Raw genomic sequence first — 18,387 nt, forward strand, 5'->3', positions numbered from 1 at the left:
CAGTGAGACAGGGTGTCTCTGTGGCGAGAACAGAGCTCTGTGTGAAGACCGCCGTCTGACGCAACTCTGTCTCAGAGTGGAGCTAGCTGCCCCTGTGGGAGGCTGTGGGAGGCTGTGGGAGGCCGTGGGAGGCCGTGAGAGGTTGTGGGCGGTGTGGGACTTACTCAGCGAGGCCGGGGCTCCTCTCCCGCTGGCCTTCAGACAGTACTTCACTTTGAAACTGAGCGGAGACACGGAGACAGGAATAAAGACCGGGGCGTTAACATTTCAAAGACACTGCAGTAAAAATGTCAATCATTGCCTCTGTGTTCGGCAAAGAGGATTACGGCACGTCATAGTGAACAGCGTTACATAAGCTCTGCACGGTGACAGACACCAAGCATTCTGTGTGTTGTGTGTGTGTGTTTGTGTATTGGAGTGTGTGTGTATTGGTGTCTGTGTGTGTGTATGTATGTATTGGTGTCTGTGTGTGTGTGTATGTATTGGTGTCTGTGTGTGTGTGTGTGTGTGTCTGTCTGTGTGTGTGCCTGTATTGGTGTGTGTGTGTGTGTGTGTATGTGTGTGTGTGTGTGTGTATGTGTGTGTGTCTCACCAGGACACTGCGGTGTTGGTGTCGGGCAGGGTGCAGCTCCTGTCCTCAGGGTTCAGGATCTGAGGGCTGATGTCCAGCGAAGCGTTGACACTGATGACCGGCCGCGCCCTGAGGGTGAAAGACGGTCAAAGCATGAACACACACACATCCTGTCACGGCCACACCACCACCACGCCATCTGACCGACAGCAGCAGTGGAGAACATAGTGGACGTCACGCCCGAATTATGTCTACGGCTAAAACCAATGGTGCACATCAAGGTTGAACAGATATGAAGAGTCTGTTATGTGGGTCATATTCAGAGCTACTCACGACCAATCCAGAGCCGTTTCAAAGACTGTATTGTCCACAACAGTTACTGTTCAGCCAACTGAAGCGATTGGTCAGTGGATACACTGTTTTGTAATGATGCGTGCAGGGTTTGGGTTTGTATGTAGGTCACGGGTTTGTATGTAGGTCAAATCAATATACAAGTCCTGTAACTGTAGTATCGGACGCCTTTATAAAAAACAGTGGCTGCTTGTTCGCTATTAGATACATCCATGTTGAATGTATTACATTCATTAAGGTTAACACGCCGCTAATTGTATATAAACGGTGTGGGGATTCCTTTCTATTAAAATCAAACTCATTTGATGGTTGAGGTGGGCTTGGTCATAAAAGCACATTGGATGCATGTGTACAGTAAGATCAAAGGGATAAAACGCTAGCACGGTAGGCCTACCTGTACAGAACAGCTTTGTCTGCTCCAAACACCCCAACAATTAGGTCTGCGGTACAGGGGAAGAGAAAACAGGTCAGTCATTTATAAATGGCAACCCGCAGGGTAGCCCAGCAACAGCAACAGCCAACTAAAGCCTTGTTTACGTGGCTTGAAGGTCACACCTAAACAAATCTAAAGTACCTCACAGGATTTTACGTTTTGAGATTAGAATAACAACCTGGGTTGGGAAAAAAACGATTAAAAAAATCTATATTGTATATATAATGTTGTAATCTATAGTTAGGAAAACAAATTCCCCCAAACATGGACCAGATAGGAAGTAGCAGACCTTGTTCTCCCTCTTTCTCTCTCTCTCGTGCCAATATCTGTCTCTCAACAACATTGCAACATGCATAGACATTACCACATCAGACTGATGGGGAGACAAACACCCGAAACCCTCCCAAACCCTCCCTTCATCTGCTCAGAGACATGCATACAACACAGCCTCTGTACCTGGGTATCTGTCTGCTCAGAGACAAACATACAACACAGCCTCTGTACCTGGGTATCCGTTCTGGTCGATGTCTGTGGCTCCGTGCATGGAGTATCCAAAGCTGGCGGGCATGTAGGAGGACGCCCACCTCCCCTCCAGGACCTGAGAGGCCGTGGGGTCGGGCCCCCCCGCCCGGCCGTTGTGGATGTACACCAGCCCCCGGTGTTTGGGCCCGCCGTACGGCGCAGCGATGGCGATGTCTAGAGAACAAGGTGGAGAGAGGGACAATCATCAAGTCTGAACGTTCTACGGGTGGGGGGGGGGGGGGGGGGGGGCGCTGAATGAAGTTATGTACCCTGACGCTAAACAGCGTTCCGACACATTGTACTGACGTCACCGGTTCATCTCGAGCAGCGGTAGCTAGCTTGTGCCGCTAACTCGCCGTGTCGGTCCGTCCACCCCCACCGAACGCGCTCAGTTATCTGCGCACGAATCTAGAACGAGGCCGGAAGAAGGCGCGAGCCAAAGGGCAGCTCCGTGCAGGCCTCTCACTTTTTTCTTTTTTTTTAAGGTATTTATTTCTGAGTGGGGCAGTCCCACTCATATTTTTCCTTTTATTGACAGATACAGTAGAGATTTAGACAGGAAGGATGGGTGAGAGAGAGAGGAGGGATGACATGCGGGACATGTCCGCGGCCGGAATCGAACCGAGAGTTACATGGTTGACGCCACCTAAGCGCCCCAGGCCTCTGACTCTTAACAAGACAAGAAGCACATCGGACCTGACGGCCGAGCATGCGCACCGAGTTACCGATACGAGAAGCACACAGGAACCTCAGCCAGGAAGCAACGATGGCAACATCACAGCTTTCAGCTGATAAAACACATCTTCTTTCTTTCCAAAGCACATATAGGTAAATACAAGTAACCTTAATGGGTAGTCTTGATAGTAATTATTTATTATTTATTTTTGTTTAATCAATGTTCAACGTTTAATCAATTATGCCCGATTAGGATCAACGACTGAAAAAGAAGGATAGTGTAATTTTATTCAGATTCGGTCAAATATTCCCTTAGGTTACTTCTAGAAAGCCTTACCTTCAGCCATGAGTGATTATATCATCATCCAAAGCAAATTACCATCCCACAGAAAACATGATCCAAATATCACTGCATGTTAAATAGCGACAGTCAACAGGCCTTAGCCTTCTTCATACCTTCTCTAGCCATCGTTGATAAGATTGTTGAAGTCATCTCATGATGTTCGCTCATGGCAGCGTCCCTCAGTTCTATCTCAGCCTTAATTAGCATCTCACTGTAATTGTGTCAACAGGTATGTCAATGCTATGGATTTCTTTGAAGACATGATGTACTGCATAACTAAATGTGTATTTCCACCAAAATATGAATTAACCTGTCGTAGAATATAACACACCTGGAGACTCAAACTCATGAGTCATGAGAGAGAAACAACGCTGCTAAGTTGTGTACTCAACCAGGTGTAGGCTAACGTACAGTACATAAGAGGTGTAGGCTAACGTACAGTACATACGTCTATGCCTACAATTTGAGATGCATGATGTTACTAATCTCACGTTAGCGACTAGGCTAATGCTGGCACGCTGAATTACCTGGGGCCTCATACATAAAACTGTGTGGAGGATTAATGTGATATGGTTGCGTACAGATGAAACACAGAAAGTGCTTACACAAAACAGTATTCTGATTTATAACTCAGTGCATAAACACGTTCCACACAAGGTTTCCCTTTATAAATCACAAAAACATTTGCGCGTGGAATGAAAAGAAAATCTCCAGAGGTAAAAACAAGGCCTACCACCAGTTGTTGTTGACATACCAGTAATAATAATAATAATAATAATAATAATAATAATAATAATAATAATAATAATAACTTTTATTTGTATAGCGCTTTTCCTGCAAATGTTGCAGCTCAAAGTGCTCCAATCATTATATTTCATAATTTATATTTGTAATTTAAAGGCAATATTTATAAAATGAGTTTTTAGTCTTGAACATATTTGCTGAGGTTGCATCCCTAATGTAAACTGGCAGTGCATTCCACAATTTGGGTGCATACAATGAGAATGCAGCCTCACCAAATCTCTTCTTTTGTACATGTGGTACACAGAGAAAACCAGTGTCAGAAGAGCAAAAGGTCTTTCAGATATGCTGGTGCTATGCCAGAGAGAGCTTTATAAACAAGCAGAAGGATCTTGAAATCTATTCTGAACTTAACAGGAAGCCAGTGTAAAGTCTCTAAAATAGGTAGAGACACAGGCATCTATCAGAAGGCAGACAGTGGTGCCGATGCTTATTACAACAAACATTTTTGAAGATGAAATCAAGGCTTGTTTTTTTTTTGTCAATTAAGGTTTGTATTTGTCCGACTGCACTAGTTTTAAGATCAAGCACTACGTCTCCTGAGACATTACCACCCCCAAGCACTACGTCTCCTGAGACATTACCACCCCCAAGCACTACGTCTCCTGAGACATTACCACCCCCAAGCACTACGTCTCCTGAGACATTACCACCCCAAAGCACTACGTCTCCTGAGACATTACCACCCCCAAGCACTACGTCTCCTGAGACATTACCACCCCAAAGCACTACGTCTCCTGAGACATTACCACCCCAAAGCACTACGTCTCCTGAGAGTTTACCACCCCCCAGCACTACGTCTCCTGAGACATTACCACCCCCCAGCACTACGTCTCCTGAGACATTACCACCCCCCAGCACTACGTCTCCTGAGACATTACCACCCCAAAGCACTACGTCTCCTGAGACATTACCACCCCAAAGCACTACGTCTCCTGAGACATTACCACCCCCAAGCACTACGTCTCCTGAGACATTACCACCCCAAAGCACTACGTCTCCTGAGACATTACCACCCCCAAGCACTACGTCTCCTGAGACATTACCACCCCCAAGCACTACGTCTCCTGAGACATTACCACCCCAAAGCACTACGTCTCCTGAGACATTACCACCCCCAAGCACTACGTCTCCTGAGACATTACCACCCCAAAGCACTACGTCTCCTGAGACATTACCACCCCCAAGCACTACGTCTCCTGAGACATTACCACCCCCCAGCACTACGTCTCCTGAGACATTACCACCCCCAAGCACTACGTCTCCTGAGACATTACCACCCACCAGCACTACGTCTCCTGAGACACCTGCTTTTACTATTCCCCTTGTACTGTCTCTCCACATTTTTTTTTCACTACGACTGCCCCTGGCCTGAGCTAGATTACGCCTCCTACTAGAACTGATGAATTGATGATTCACTTCCTTAGTCAAATGTATTGATTGTAAGTCGCTTTGGGGTCTGCTAAATGCCAAAAATGTAAATTTAAATGTAAATGTACCGTTGAAGCCGTCCATGTCCAGGTCTCCCAGGGCGCTGATGGAGCTACCGAAGCGGGAGTAGACCTCCGAGCCCGTCAGCTTCTGGGGGGGGTGGAAGGAGAAGCCCCCCTTGCCCAGGTAAACGTACACCTGGCCCACCTCCCGCAGCTTTCCATCTGAACCACGGTCCATGAAGAGGGGGGCGCCCACAAACATGTCCATCAACCTGAGAGAGAGAGAGAGAGAGAGAGAGAGAGAGAGAGAGAGGGAGAGAGAGGGAGAGAGAAAGAGAGAGGGGGGCGAAGGTCAGAGAGAGAGGGGGACAGAGAAAGCGAGAGAGAGAGAGAGAGAGAGAGAGAGAGAGAGGGGGAGTGAAGGTCAGAGGGAGAGGGGGAAGGAAAAAGAGAGAGAGAGGAGAGGGAGAAGCAGAGGCAGAGGGGAGAGAATGAGAAAAGAGAGATACAGAGAAGGGGGGTTGGGGGGGGGGGGTGGTAGAGAAAGAGACAGACAGAGAATACAGACAGACAGACATACAGATAGACAAGCAGAGATATTTAACACAGCATTCAATATTCAGCGGCAATTTGAAGATATTCAGTAGCGTTTGAGAACAGCCGCTGGCTGTGTGTCTTTATTGTTCATTCTGCAGACCCACTGGGGCTGCTACGACACAGGACATCCACATCCACATCGCCTTGAGCAGAACCAACCGTTCATTAAAGCCAGACTCATTAACCCAACAGCCCACAGTAAAGGGAGCAGACAGTTAAGAGAGGCCTTGGCCGAGTACCAAATCATAACTCACCCGTCATTATTGATGTCGGTCGCTGCCACGGAATGGCCGAAATAGGCGGCCATCTTGGAGAAAACAACAGGGGGGGGGAAGATAATGAGCGTCTTGATTACAGAGAGATTTTGGACTACTGCTACTACTCCAAGTCCCCCAACAGAAACCATTATCTGGTCATCAGCGTTGGGTTATTGCAGTATTTTGCGATAGTGGGCCGAAGCATCTTCTGAATCATATTATGTGGAGTACTGTATAACAGCATTATCTTATACAGCTGCTACTGTGTAAAGTTGTTGTTGTCTCGGCAGTCATGCCGATAAAGCATTTGAATTTAATTTAATTGGGAGTAATCCATATACAGTATGGTGCCTCTAAAACAGACAATCAGCAACACAGCAATTATACAAAAGGGCTTCGACACAGCCAAACAGCCTCGCTGTGGGCTGTGTGCCGTCTCCTGGGCATGCCCCCAAAAAACAAAAGCATATCAATTATGTTTAGCAGTCCTATAATCCTGCTGGCTCCTACTTTAGCCGCCCCGTAGAGCACTCTCTCTCTCTCCGAGACACTTTCCTGGCCCACGCCGTCTTTACGAGGAACCATCAGAGGAGAAGCTTCTAGATGTTTACAGGTTGTTAACACAGCTGGGTGTCGCTGGGGCGCTGAGGTTTTCACGGATACGAGTGTAGAGAGAGAGAGAGAGGGAGAGAGAGAGAGAGAGAGAGAGCACCCTGCTATCACAGAGAGCTTCTCCTCCCCTTCTTCCTACCCCCCCCCCCCCCCCGCCCCCCATACCCCCTCCTGCCCCTCCCTATCTATCTGCTGACAGTGGGTTCCAGATGTGGTAGTGTTGGGTTTTGGGACATGAACTCCCAGCTTCGTAAACAAATACCAACGAAAGCGGAGGACCACAGCCGGGCCCCTTTTAGCCGTGTGTGCGTGACACCGCTCAGTCACAGATTCAGAAGGCGTTATTGTCCACACACACGGTCACACACGGTCACACGCGGTCAGCTGAATCTTACAGCAGCATAGCCGTTCCCAGTGTCCCCCCCTCACAACATTCCCTGCGGTCTATGACACAGGGTTCCCACACCTTCTGAAACATCACATTCAAGCACCTTTCAAGGACTTTCAACAAGACTCAATTCCCTCAAATTCAAGGACCCAACACGGCGTAGTTTGAGACAGATCTAGATGAGAATTTATATAATAGGAACTATCTGCTCACAGACAACAATTAAAAAGAGAGGCTTGAATGTGTGAACACTAGATGGTCTCTTGCCTTCTCTACCACAGCACAGCAAAACAATATATTGTGAAATATGTGTAAAGTTAAGCAATACAGAGACTTATTTACTAGTTAACGAGCTACGTATTTTTTTTAAAAATATTTTTTTTTTTTAAATGCGAGAGAGAGAGAGGGGAATTCAAGCACTTTCAATGACCCATGTCTATTTTCAAAAAGACCTTGATTTTTTCCCCTCAAATTCACAAACTTCCAACGATTTCAAGGACCCGTGGGAACCCTGATGACACCCTAATCACATGACTGAGACGAGGGTCCCTGATTGGACACGCCTAGAGGGTCGTGGCTTACCTGCACTCCTGTGAAGTTCAACATGGACTCCATGTTCTTCCCGTTGAAAATGTTCACCTGTCAAAGACAAAATATCCCACTCAGTTCCCTTACGCCCAAGCTTACACAAATACTTTGAAAGCGATGCTTTGTTTGAGCATTGGCTTGGCCAGGTGGGCGGGGGGGTTCGGACTTTTGGGATTATTCCATTGGTTGCCTTGTTTCAGGCAACACTGAATCAAGCACAAGTATTTTTCAATTAATCAAATACTATACGAACACAGGTCTGAGTATCTGTGTGTGTGTGTGTGTGTGTGTGTGTGTGTGTGTGTGTGTGAGTACTGGATACACAACACTTACATAGCCAAGGGCCTTATCTCCTCTGGGAACTCCAGTAATGTAATCTGTAAAAAAGAAGAATGCAAATAACAGAAATCAAAAGGAGGTGAAAGGGTTCATATGAAATGCCACACAGGACTGTGCAAACATCATCTCCACGAGCAACATCAATAGACTAGTCTTACCCTCCTCTCCATCTTCATTGAAATCACCAACAGCCACAGAGTAACCTGACAGAAAAAACACACCAACACAATAGATTGCCATGCATACAGTTCCATGGCCCAGAAGGCATAGCGCCAGCCGGAGTAAAGTAGCTTTAGCTTACGATTGCACGTGTGAACATTACACTCCTCAACCACATCCGCCTCACAGCTGTCATTAAAAAGGTTTATGCGGAGAGAGCCAAACCGAGAGCTTTATATACCACTTTGGAACAAGTAGACCCAATACAAAAACACTCAAGAGTTAAAAAACGTGGTGGAAGGAGCCTTACCTAGATAACTATCATCGTATTGGGCGCTGGCTGACTTGGTGGTGAGCTGGTTACTGTAAGGGGTGTAGAACTTGCTGTTGAATCGGGTGATGATCTCGGAGATATCGTCAGAGATCAGCTGACCTGTGGAAAAGTACAGAGCTTGTTTAGAATCGTTGACATGACAGATGATGATGATGATGATGATTAGGGTCTGGACTTTCCCTGACCACGTTCCTTTCTTTACCAGGACCAACTCTGGACCCTAGTCCTAGGATAGGGGGAGGATCTGCCACAGGTGTTGTTAATAACAATGCACTTTATTAAAAGTGCATATATGAGATGTGACAATCTATACTACAACGTATGACACAGACACACACAGACACACACACACACGATCCAATCAAACTCACTCACTAATAGTCAGACTCCTAAGAGGCACATGTTCTCTACTACGCAGAAGCCGTTTGGTGTAAAGACAAGACTGTGGCAGACGTTGGCGCCCATCCAAGTGTTGCCGGCGTTCAGTTCCGCCCCTCCCTATTCAGTACACGTTGTATTGAGCAGAGCAGCCAAAACCGCAAATCAAAAACAACTACGTCTGCTGAAAAAAAAAAGGCCTGTATTTGCTGTTTGACTCTTCTCGCTGGGATGCAGGAAATTAGCACACCTAGAGGAAAAACAAACGACTAAACCAACACTGGACTCAGCAGAAAACACTCCCACTGCTGTTAGCATACTGAAACGGCTGCTTAGGGTTCGGCCCAGTAAGACAAGACAGCATTGTAGGGTTGTGCTGTGTGGTGCCAGTGTGGAGCTGCCTACAGAGGGTTTCCCACTTACTCACAACCGAAACGACAACAACAACAACAACAACAACCAGAGCTGGCAACCTGCCAGCATGCACTCCTTCCGACAACCTCCGTTTCCCATAAACGGGAATCATAGAAATCATATACACTACTTTTAAAAAAAGCTTGATTATTGCACAATACTGGATCGATGTCATTCAAACAATTCTTCTATTGTTGCTTAACAATAGTTTCTGATCCACGTTCCGCTCATCAGAGAATTGGTTACAGAACTTGTTTACAACATCGACCAAACATGCTCCGGCATGCCGAGTGCCAGCTCATGACCGCCAAGAGAGACTCCCTGCCGGTCGTTGTTCGACTATAGAGAAAACATGACAAAGGCTGTACTTCAGCAGAGCCTCACACACATTCCCCAAATCACTGGAGTGCACTGCTTCTCCTGACAGGAGAGCCAGACAGAGAACAATGTGTATGCCTGACCCATACCCCTACAATATCAAACCTGTTAGCTGAGTATATACAATTACTACATTGCTTACCTTGCCAATAAAAGCTCCCAGGTCCCCCCACAACAACTCGTTTATTCTGGGAAAGAAACAGAAAACAAAAAAAAGTGAATGCCACTCGGATGGAGAAAACAAAGAAATGACTTTTCACAGAATCCAACATACGGTAACACATTTACAAAACAAAACAAAGACACAGTTGATTGATGTTCGGTTGAGTGGAACGCTGCCACAGTACACACCTTCACAAAGTCAACACTGAACCCGGCCTGACAGAAGCCCTGGCCCTCCGGAGTGTTGGCGTCTGTTGGGAGAGGAGACAGAAACACACCAGACTGATCTTTAGTACCCAGCAGGACTCCAGGGCTGGCCAGGGCTCTCTCTGGTCTAGGCGAGGGTATGTTACAAGATGGAAACCCTTTCTCTCCGGTGAGCTTCCTAAAAGTATAAAGTAGCACTACGAACATCTTTAATCCTACGGAGCCTGTAGGCGTCTAGGCAATAGCCACACAAAAAAGAATAATCAATCAAGCTTTTGGTAAAACACGACCACGCAGCCCAACTGCGGTGGACCAGTCGATACGGGGATGTCGCACTTACTGGATCGACAGGGGGAGTACTCCACCACCTCCGGTCCCTTTTTGAGGAAGCAAGTTCCGACCGGCTCTCGTTCGGAGAACCCGTATGTGCTCCATTGGTAGAGAGGGGCACAGGCCTTTAGGAGAAAACACAATACATCACCTCATCAATGCCAACTCAATAGCAGGGCTGACTGACAGTCCCCTAGGACAGTGATACTCAACCCTGGTCCTGGAAGGCCCGGAGTGGGTCCAGGATTTTTGCCCCCCAGCCTTGTGCCCTCCACGTCAGAAGGCTTTTTCTTTTAATGAACATTTTCACTTTATGTATAAGAAACTCTCAAACAGATAGAGCTTCCTTACAAACGTAACACAATAGTATAAAAAGAAAAGAGAAACACAAAGCAAAAGTGAGGTTGTGGGATGGTAAAATGAAATCAATATAGAGTTTATCCAATCTAACTATCTACATTGTTACATGTTGTACAAAAATAGTCATGGGGCCTCAGACATATTGGCTAGATATATACACCATTTTCCCCAACGTTTTTCCCCCAGTACTTTTTGGAGCCTTACATTGTGAGTCATTTGTTCTAGGTGATGCAGTTGGTTCAAAATATTGACAAAGAGGTCAGCAGTTGGACAGTTTTTCTGAGTGTCGAGGCTTTTAAAACATTAGCTAAGACATATCTTCTTCTCCCTGGTCTTTGACCTGAGGTGAGCCTGGCTCCCGACACTGCACTTTTCTGCTCTTTTATTTTCTGCACCTGTTTTTGTTTTAGTGTATTTTTTATTTGTTGTTTTCTTTTACTAGCGTTTTATCTGTTAAGCACTTTGGGTGGCTGTTTTGTCATTGTAAACATGCTATAGAAATAAATATGACTCATCACACCTGATTGAACCAATCACTTGATCTTGAAAACCTTGATTAGCCAAACCAGGTGTGCTGAGCCGGAGCAAACGCCTAGAGAACTGCCGCTCCCCGGGGACCCTCATGGAGGACCGGTGGCCTAGGACAACAACCCCAAGACACTCAAGAAAATATCCCACTCTCATTGTCTAACTCTGCTAACACACAGAGAGGAGACGCTATTGTAAAGCGTGTTTTGGTTTTAGAAAAGGCCGACTGTACTATAAATTGAGACATAATTATGGCGAGACTCACCAGAATGTGTTCACCGTCCGAACGCACGCTGGCTCCGAACCACTGGTTGGACTTGAACTCCATTTGAACCCCGACGTCATTCTTTCTGTCATCTATGGAGATGGAAATTGACACCATTTAAGCAGACACTTTTATCCAAAGCGACTCACAATTAGAGATTTCAGGGACAAGTCTCCTTGGAGTCATTTAGGGCTAAGTGCCTTACTCAAGGGCACACTAGTGGTGGTTCCAGGTGGTTGATTTGAACTCATTACCTTCTGATCACGAGTCCAACTCACTCAACATCCACTAGACCACCACTAACCTTGAGAAAATGAGAAATGAGAGTGTTGGAAAGCAGGTATTACTTTGGGAGTGCCGCATGTCTAGGAGCCTGGTTCCTCAGACAAGGTGTATCCGCAAGGTCAAGGAGACTTGCTGGATAGATAAAGCTTCCATAAAAAAATGTATTCAAACATTGCCAAAGTTGATCCCATTGATGTGTGGCATTCCTATCATTACATGGGGAAAGACAGCAGGGTTGGGCTTTCGTCATCATTCTGCTGGTTACAGCCTGAAGATCAAATGGTATTCTCTATAGAGGAAATTGGTCACAGCCAACACCCATTAACACCAACTAAGCACACAGACACACAGAAACACAGAGACACACACACACACACAGACAGCTGAATCTATAAATGACCTAGATCCTCTAACCACCAGAGCTGACTTCCTATGGGGCCTGATAAAGGCAGTCATGATGATGTGAAAAGATGAAATCAGAGCCTAGGTCTCCTTGGAATCAACACATCCAAACTGAATAAATGTATCAGAGAACATAATCGACGTTTGTAGCAGACAGTGCTACAAGTTGGACACATCAGAAGCAACTCTTCTGGTTACAGCTGGTACAAGTCTGCTGGCGTCAAGACGCCTCACGCCTACACAAGCAGAATCCAAGTGCCTACAGGGCTCGTAAAATGGAAGGTTACCTCAGCACGCTGAAGCACCATGTCATTGAGGCCAATAAATCCAGAAAAAAAGTCATAAGCCTAATAAACAAGATGGCAGCTATCCTTTGTTTGTGAGCTCTGTGGATTTTCATGTTTTAAGTCGTGTTTTAAGTCAATTTTGTCAGACATAGAGTTGAATATGGGATGCTTTGCAAGATCTTTTTCATTTTCTTACTTCAAGATACCTGGGACTTATTTTTGAGATACAAAGGTATCAGTTTGTCTCAGGACTGTTTGAGGCCTTGTTTGCCTTGGAATTAGGGTTAGGGTTAGGGAAGCCTGGGCCATTTTTGGGGACCTATTAGCCCTGCAGCAGCTATCCTCTGCCAGCCATGCAGTAGCTAGCCCCCACCAGCCCTGCAGAAGCTAGCCTCCACCAGGCTACCAGCCCCCACCAGCCCTGCAGAAGCTAGCCTCCACCAGGCTACCAGCCCCCACCACCCCTGCAGAAGCTAGCCTCCACCAGGCTACCAGCCCCCACCACCCCTGCAGCAACTAGCCTCCACCAGGCTACCAGCCTCTACCAACTCTGCAGCAGCTTGCCTCTACCTGGTTACCATCCTCCACCAATCCAGCTGGCCTCCACCAGGCTATCAGCCTCCAGTTCTGCAGCAGCTAACCTCCATCAGGCTACTAGCCTCCACTAGCTCTGCGGCAGATGGCCCTCACCAGGCTACTAGCCTCCACCAGCCCAGCTGGCCTCTACCAGGCTATCAGCATCTACCGGTCGTGCAGCAGTTGGCGTCGACCAGCCCTGCAACTGCAGCTACCTCTTTGCTCGACACACAGACTTTCATGCACTATTCTCTACATCCGGAGTGAAGACCATACCTGATAAAAAAATAAATAATGAAACTGGGTCTCTTTTATCGCAGGACATGCTTTACATTTGCTGCCAGGAAAAAGTTAGTTGCAGCCACCTTTCTTCCTGTATTGGATTACGGTGACCTTTATATGCATGCCCCTACAAAATGTTGGCAATCTCTGACCTCTGTGTACCACGGTGCCCTCACTCACCACTGTACCTTATATGGCAGAGTTGAGTGGCCCTCATTGGCTGCACGTCGTCTCTCACACTGGCACACCTTTACCGGTATATATAAAGCCATTTTAGGCCACTCCCCCAATATCTATGTGGTTATATTTCAAGAACCCAGAGTACTTACTCCTTATGTTCCAAAGACTGTTATCTGCGAAATGTCCCCAAAGTTTGCTCTGAATTCGGCAAGCACTCCTTCATGCACTTTGCACCCGTTGCCTGGAATTCACTACAGAGCACTCTGAACCTGAAGGAACTTGTGAGTAACTTGGAATCAGCCTCATATCGTTCTTGCTCCTGCTTTATATGAAAGTCCCATTATTTTATTCTATTGCTCTGACCAGATTGTATTTTGTCTATCTTTGTGATTTGGTGTTGTTTTATTGTGTAATTCTGCATTGTTTGTTTTAACAGTCGAAACTCAATGTTTTAAGCTGCTGTCTTGGCCAGGCTTCCCTCTGAAAAGAGATCATTGTGTCTCAATGGGACCGACCTGGTTAAATAAAGGCTAAATAAAAATAAAATAAAATAAAAACACACCCAGAGAGAGGAAGGGAGGGAGAGAGAGAGAGAGAATATAGGGGATAAGAACAGAGGGAGAACAGAGAGAAGGGGGTAAGAACAGAGGGAGAGGGGGACAGAGAAAGAAAGAGAAAGAGCGATATGGGGGGGCAGACAGATGAGACAGTCAGACAACTCTCAGACACATGAGATGTGAGATGATATACCCTGATATGATGAAAACAACACCCTGTTCCTGTCCCACCATGACCAGATGAAGGGGTTTGGGGTAACAGCAGCTGTTACCCCCTCTTTGGCCTGGAGAGTAGGGGATTACCCCCAGAGGGGGCCAAGGCCTCTACAAGCCTGCACCTGGTCATCAACATATTACCACCCTTTACCCAGCTACAATTATAGTGCATGTTATTACACCCTGACTCCATAGCCTGTATAATCATAGTTATCTACAGCAGGACTGGTAAGCTGTAGCCTAACTCTTTAGGTTTTGTGCTTGTAGGGACCTACATCAGGGCCTACATTCGTCAATGACCCAACTGACAAGAGCAAGAAAACAAGGTTTGGAGAGAGCATGAGAGGAATAACAGAATGAGTAAGAGGGAAAAGCACCCGGCACTGAACTCACGCTGACTAATTCCAGTAATTTCCTCCCCCTACAGTCTCCTTGGACTGTACCACTAATCTAGCCTGAGTCAGTGTACAGGTCACAGCAAACACAAAGGACTCATTGTGGGAAGGGCCGTCGTTCGCTGCATCACAACAAGGCTAGGCCGCACTCTGTGGTGAAACAATGCCATGTAAGGTATTGCGAAAAAGGAGGGAAGTTGGGAAAAACTCTGGACTTGCTTTCAACCACACACGCAATTCAGGCTTGGAAAGTGTTCTCTTTTTTTTTTTTCAAAAGAAAAACTATGTAATGTATTATTTTACTCATTAATCAGTTGCACAGAATGCACTTTAATAAAAATAAAAATGAACAAAGCTCTAAAGATAAAGACTTGGGCTCATACTGCCAGACGTAGAGGTGGCTAGCTACTGGATGTCTGCTGAGAGGGGAGCTAGGAGTGGAGTACGACCATCCAAATGAGCGTCTGTGTGGCGGGCTCTCTGTGGTAGTTTTCTGGAGAGGATCTTGGCATGGCGTTGTAGGCCTACAGCTCCGTCTGAGTTTGGCTAAGCTCTGACAGACACAGAATGTCAATGAGATCTGGGGCATGGTTTCCCCTCAGCTAACAATAATGCCTGCCTGAATGAGTGGCCATTGAAGGGAATCGTCTGTTTGTGTGTGCGGTGAATGAGTGGGCCATTGAAGGGAATCGTCGGTTTGTGTGTGTGGTGAAACCCTTCACATGTAGGACAGTAGCAGTGTGTTAAAGTAGTAGTTAGGTGTTAGTAGTGCAGTGTACACAAATATCTAGATAATGTTGTGACTTGTGAAACAGTAAATCTCTCTGTAATGAGAGATTGTACAGATGAGAGATTGTATAGATGAAAGATCTGTAGAATGTTGCCAAGACAGGAAATTAGTAGATTACTGAGATTACTGATTCATCATTGACAGTCAGGAAGCCCATTACTGACGAACCTTTCATTCTAACACACAGTCCCGAAGCCCATTACTGATGAAACTTTGATTCTAACCCTGTAACTGTACCTCAACGCCAAGCGTGTCTGCACATCTCCTCTGCCTCCCCCCTACATTCCTGGATGGGTCCTGACACAGCCCTTCCTCCTCTGTCCTACAACCTAAATACCTCCTGAATGATTTGAGCATTTTACGGTTTAAAAGCTTACCCAATATGTATTGTGAAAAAAGGTGGTCAATTTGGAACTTGTTTGAAATCATACATGACATACAAATCTAACATGGCTGGGTGTGTCCCTCTCAATGGTTTAATGGTAATCCCCATGGAGATGTGATGAATCTAGAAATGAGTTCAATGACTTCAACTCAACTCAATAATGTCCTGTAACTGTAAGGGCTATTTATTTTACTCACCAGTATTATCAAACTGCACTTGTTGACAGCCAGCACCAGTTTGCCACGGGCAGCTGTAGACTGCCCCTCTCTCCACCACCGTTGAAGCAGCAGTTGTATTCGCTCTTGGGGCGCCTATGAGAATGTTGGACCTAAAGATGAACAGAAGGGATTTGAGAGGATATTATACTCACAACAATTATATCACAATCATGTAACAAAGATACTGCGAATGTCCACTGTCCTGAGCAAAGCAATGATAGTAGAACTGGCACATTGGATAAGTGTGGGGCAAAGAAAACAGTGTAACATGTAAATCTTACAGCTTGTCATCTGGCCTGAAGAAATCCACAGAAAATCCAAAATAGCTTCCTTGCGGTCCGGAGAACACAGACGGCTTGTCAACATCCAGATTGAAGGAAGAGGATAGTTCCAAACAAGGCAAGATCAACAAAGCCAAACATACACAAAGTTTGCGACGTCTCTCCATCTTAGCTAAGTGGGGGAAAACACACCTCGACAGGAGAGAAACGTTTGCGTAATTGCGCTGAAGTGCGACTCTCTTTGTAGACTTATGTTCTCTTTGTAGTGTCTCTCTCTCCTCTCCGGCGCAGTCCACTAATGATGGTCCACCGAGATGCCACACTCCATGTCAAAGGAGAAATAAAACACCCGCCATGTCAACAACGCGCCAGAACACATTGTTTCACATGTACAGCATTTCCACAATGTGTCAATAGCTGTGTATTTCAAATCTACGCCTTCGATTACAAATCCTGTAAGGTTGGTTGGTGAACTTCTTTCAGCAGCGGTGGGTGCAGAGAGATGGTGTTGGCTGCCTAAAGTAACTACAGTACAGGAAGTGCGCGGTAACATCGGGTGCGTTCATAAATTCGCTCTGGACATCTGATCAGCGCTCATGGAGCGGCTCTTCTCCAATCAAATCACTCGGTCGCTCTATGACGTTGTACCCAGTGTGCGCTCCGACGCTCTCAGAGCAAGTTTACGAACGCAACCCATCGTCAAAAAACGGACTTCCGTGTAATGTAACGAGAAATCCCATGGGAATTTCGTTTCCCTAGTGGTGGTATTTGATGAGACGATGGTGTATACATGTACGTTCGTACAAAACGTTATTTTTTTTATATCATAAGAATTTATGGATAATGGATCGGAATTATAGTCACGTGCCTTTTGGAAACGGCTCATCCATCTGTCAGTATCCAGTGGACCCGCCCGGGACTGTTTTATGTATCCAATATACAATCCAGAGCTGATTTTATGAGTGGCGCTCGATTACTCACAAAACACACACATTCAGAGCAGAATTATGTTGTACATTTGGAATGTGATTACGCAATGTGTGTGTACACACACACACACACACACACACACACACACACACACACACACACACACACACACACACACACACACACACACACACACACACACACATACATATACATATACACACACACACACACACACACACACACATATATATATATATATATATATATATATATATACATAGGCTATATATATATATATATATATATATATATATATATATATATATATATATATATATATATTACATCTCAAATCAGAGCGCTCATGTGAGTCATCTTTTAATCTAAGCCTTTACAGTCTTAATCCATACCGTTGAACAATAACACATGATTTCTCAGTACTTGAGATATTTTGGTCATATTTGGCGTTGTCTTGGACTCATGGCTTTGAATGAAGTCTGCTCTAAAGAATGTATGGCAAAACTCCACTGGGAAACATGATGTAAGGAGTAGGAGGTGTTTAAGAACATGAGAGAATGTTGGATGTGTTTTGCTTGAAGGACACTGCCCCTTGGTTTTATAGATAATTTAATTACACTGTTTAATACCACAAGCATGTCTTCATGGACCCTTTTGAGAGCCCAAGCCCAATGAGTAATACGCAGCAAATGTGAGATTATGACATTCATACTGTATATGGTCATAACCCTTCAAATTGTCGTAATCTTGCCCGAAATTATTTTTACATTGGTTCCAGACGGGTGAGGCATGAACATATTCAACAAACCAACACAGATAATGACATATACATAGACATATATAAGTAGACGAGGGAGAGAGGACAGCAGTTAGAATCGAGACAACAGCTGATTCTTTCCATAAGCATTGTTGCAGGACTCAGGACGGAACCAGGAACAAGTGAACCAATGACTATTTAGAGATTAAATGAGTGTGGGCTTTTCCCCTTTTATCGGAAAACAATCTGTCTTTTGTATTTTTGGCCGACAAGACCAGACTACTCGTGCGTGTCGTCAAAGGGTTTTTAGCAACCATGTGACCCAGCATGGGCCGGGCTGCTTTGGCACATTATCTAATGACAAAAGACTAGTCGCTTATTTCAACACGTTGGTTCCACA

The 18,387-nt window shown here is 45.6% G+C and overlaps 1 protein-coding gene across 1 annotated transcript in view; it reads right to left on the reverse strand.

Annotated features, from left to right (window-relative positions):
- itgav (integrin, alpha V) overlaps nucleotides 1–16,709 on the reverse strand; it is a 35,509-nt gene extending 18,800 nt beyond the window's left edge. The window contains exons 1-16 of the mRNA XM_080536228.1: nucleotides 16,280–16,709; nucleotides 15,978–16,108; nucleotides 11,426–11,517; nucleotides 10,283–10,397; nucleotides 9,925–9,986; nucleotides 9,716–9,761; nucleotides 8,380–8,502; nucleotides 8,069–8,113; nucleotides 7,905–7,948; nucleotides 7,566–7,622; nucleotides 5,981–6,033; nucleotides 5,196–5,401; nucleotides 1,860–2,051; nucleotides 1,317–1,362; nucleotides 593–700; nucleotides 165–220 (exon numbers count right to left, since the gene is read on the reverse strand). Coding sequence (XP_080392354.1) covers nucleotides 165–220; nucleotides 593–700; nucleotides 1,317–1,362; nucleotides 1,860–2,051; nucleotides 5,196–5,401; nucleotides 5,981–6,033; nucleotides 7,566–7,622; nucleotides 7,905–7,948; nucleotides 8,069–8,113; nucleotides 8,380–8,502; nucleotides 9,716–9,761; nucleotides 9,925–9,986; nucleotides 10,283–10,397; nucleotides 11,426–11,517; nucleotides 15,978–16,108; nucleotides 16,280–16,446 — 1,543 coding nt within the window. The 5' untranslated portion in view covers nucleotides 16,447–16,709. The remainder of the gene's footprint in view (nucleotides 1–164; nucleotides 221–592; nucleotides 701–1,316; nucleotides 1,363–1,859; nucleotides 2,052–5,195; nucleotides 5,402–5,980; nucleotides 6,034–7,565; nucleotides 7,623–7,904; nucleotides 7,949–8,068; nucleotides 8,114–8,379; nucleotides 8,503–9,715; nucleotides 9,762–9,924; nucleotides 9,987–10,282; nucleotides 10,398–11,425; nucleotides 11,518–15,977; nucleotides 16,109–16,279) is intronic.
- Between the last annotated feature and the right edge of the window lie 1,678 nt (nucleotides 16,710–18,387).

Source organism: Nansenia antarctica, assembly GCF_963989245.1.
Source record: "Nansenia antarctica genome assembly, chromosome: 7".
NCBI classification, from domain to species: domain Eukaryota; kingdom Metazoa; phylum Chordata; class Actinopteri; order Argentiniformes; family Microstomatidae; genus Nansenia; species Nansenia antarctica.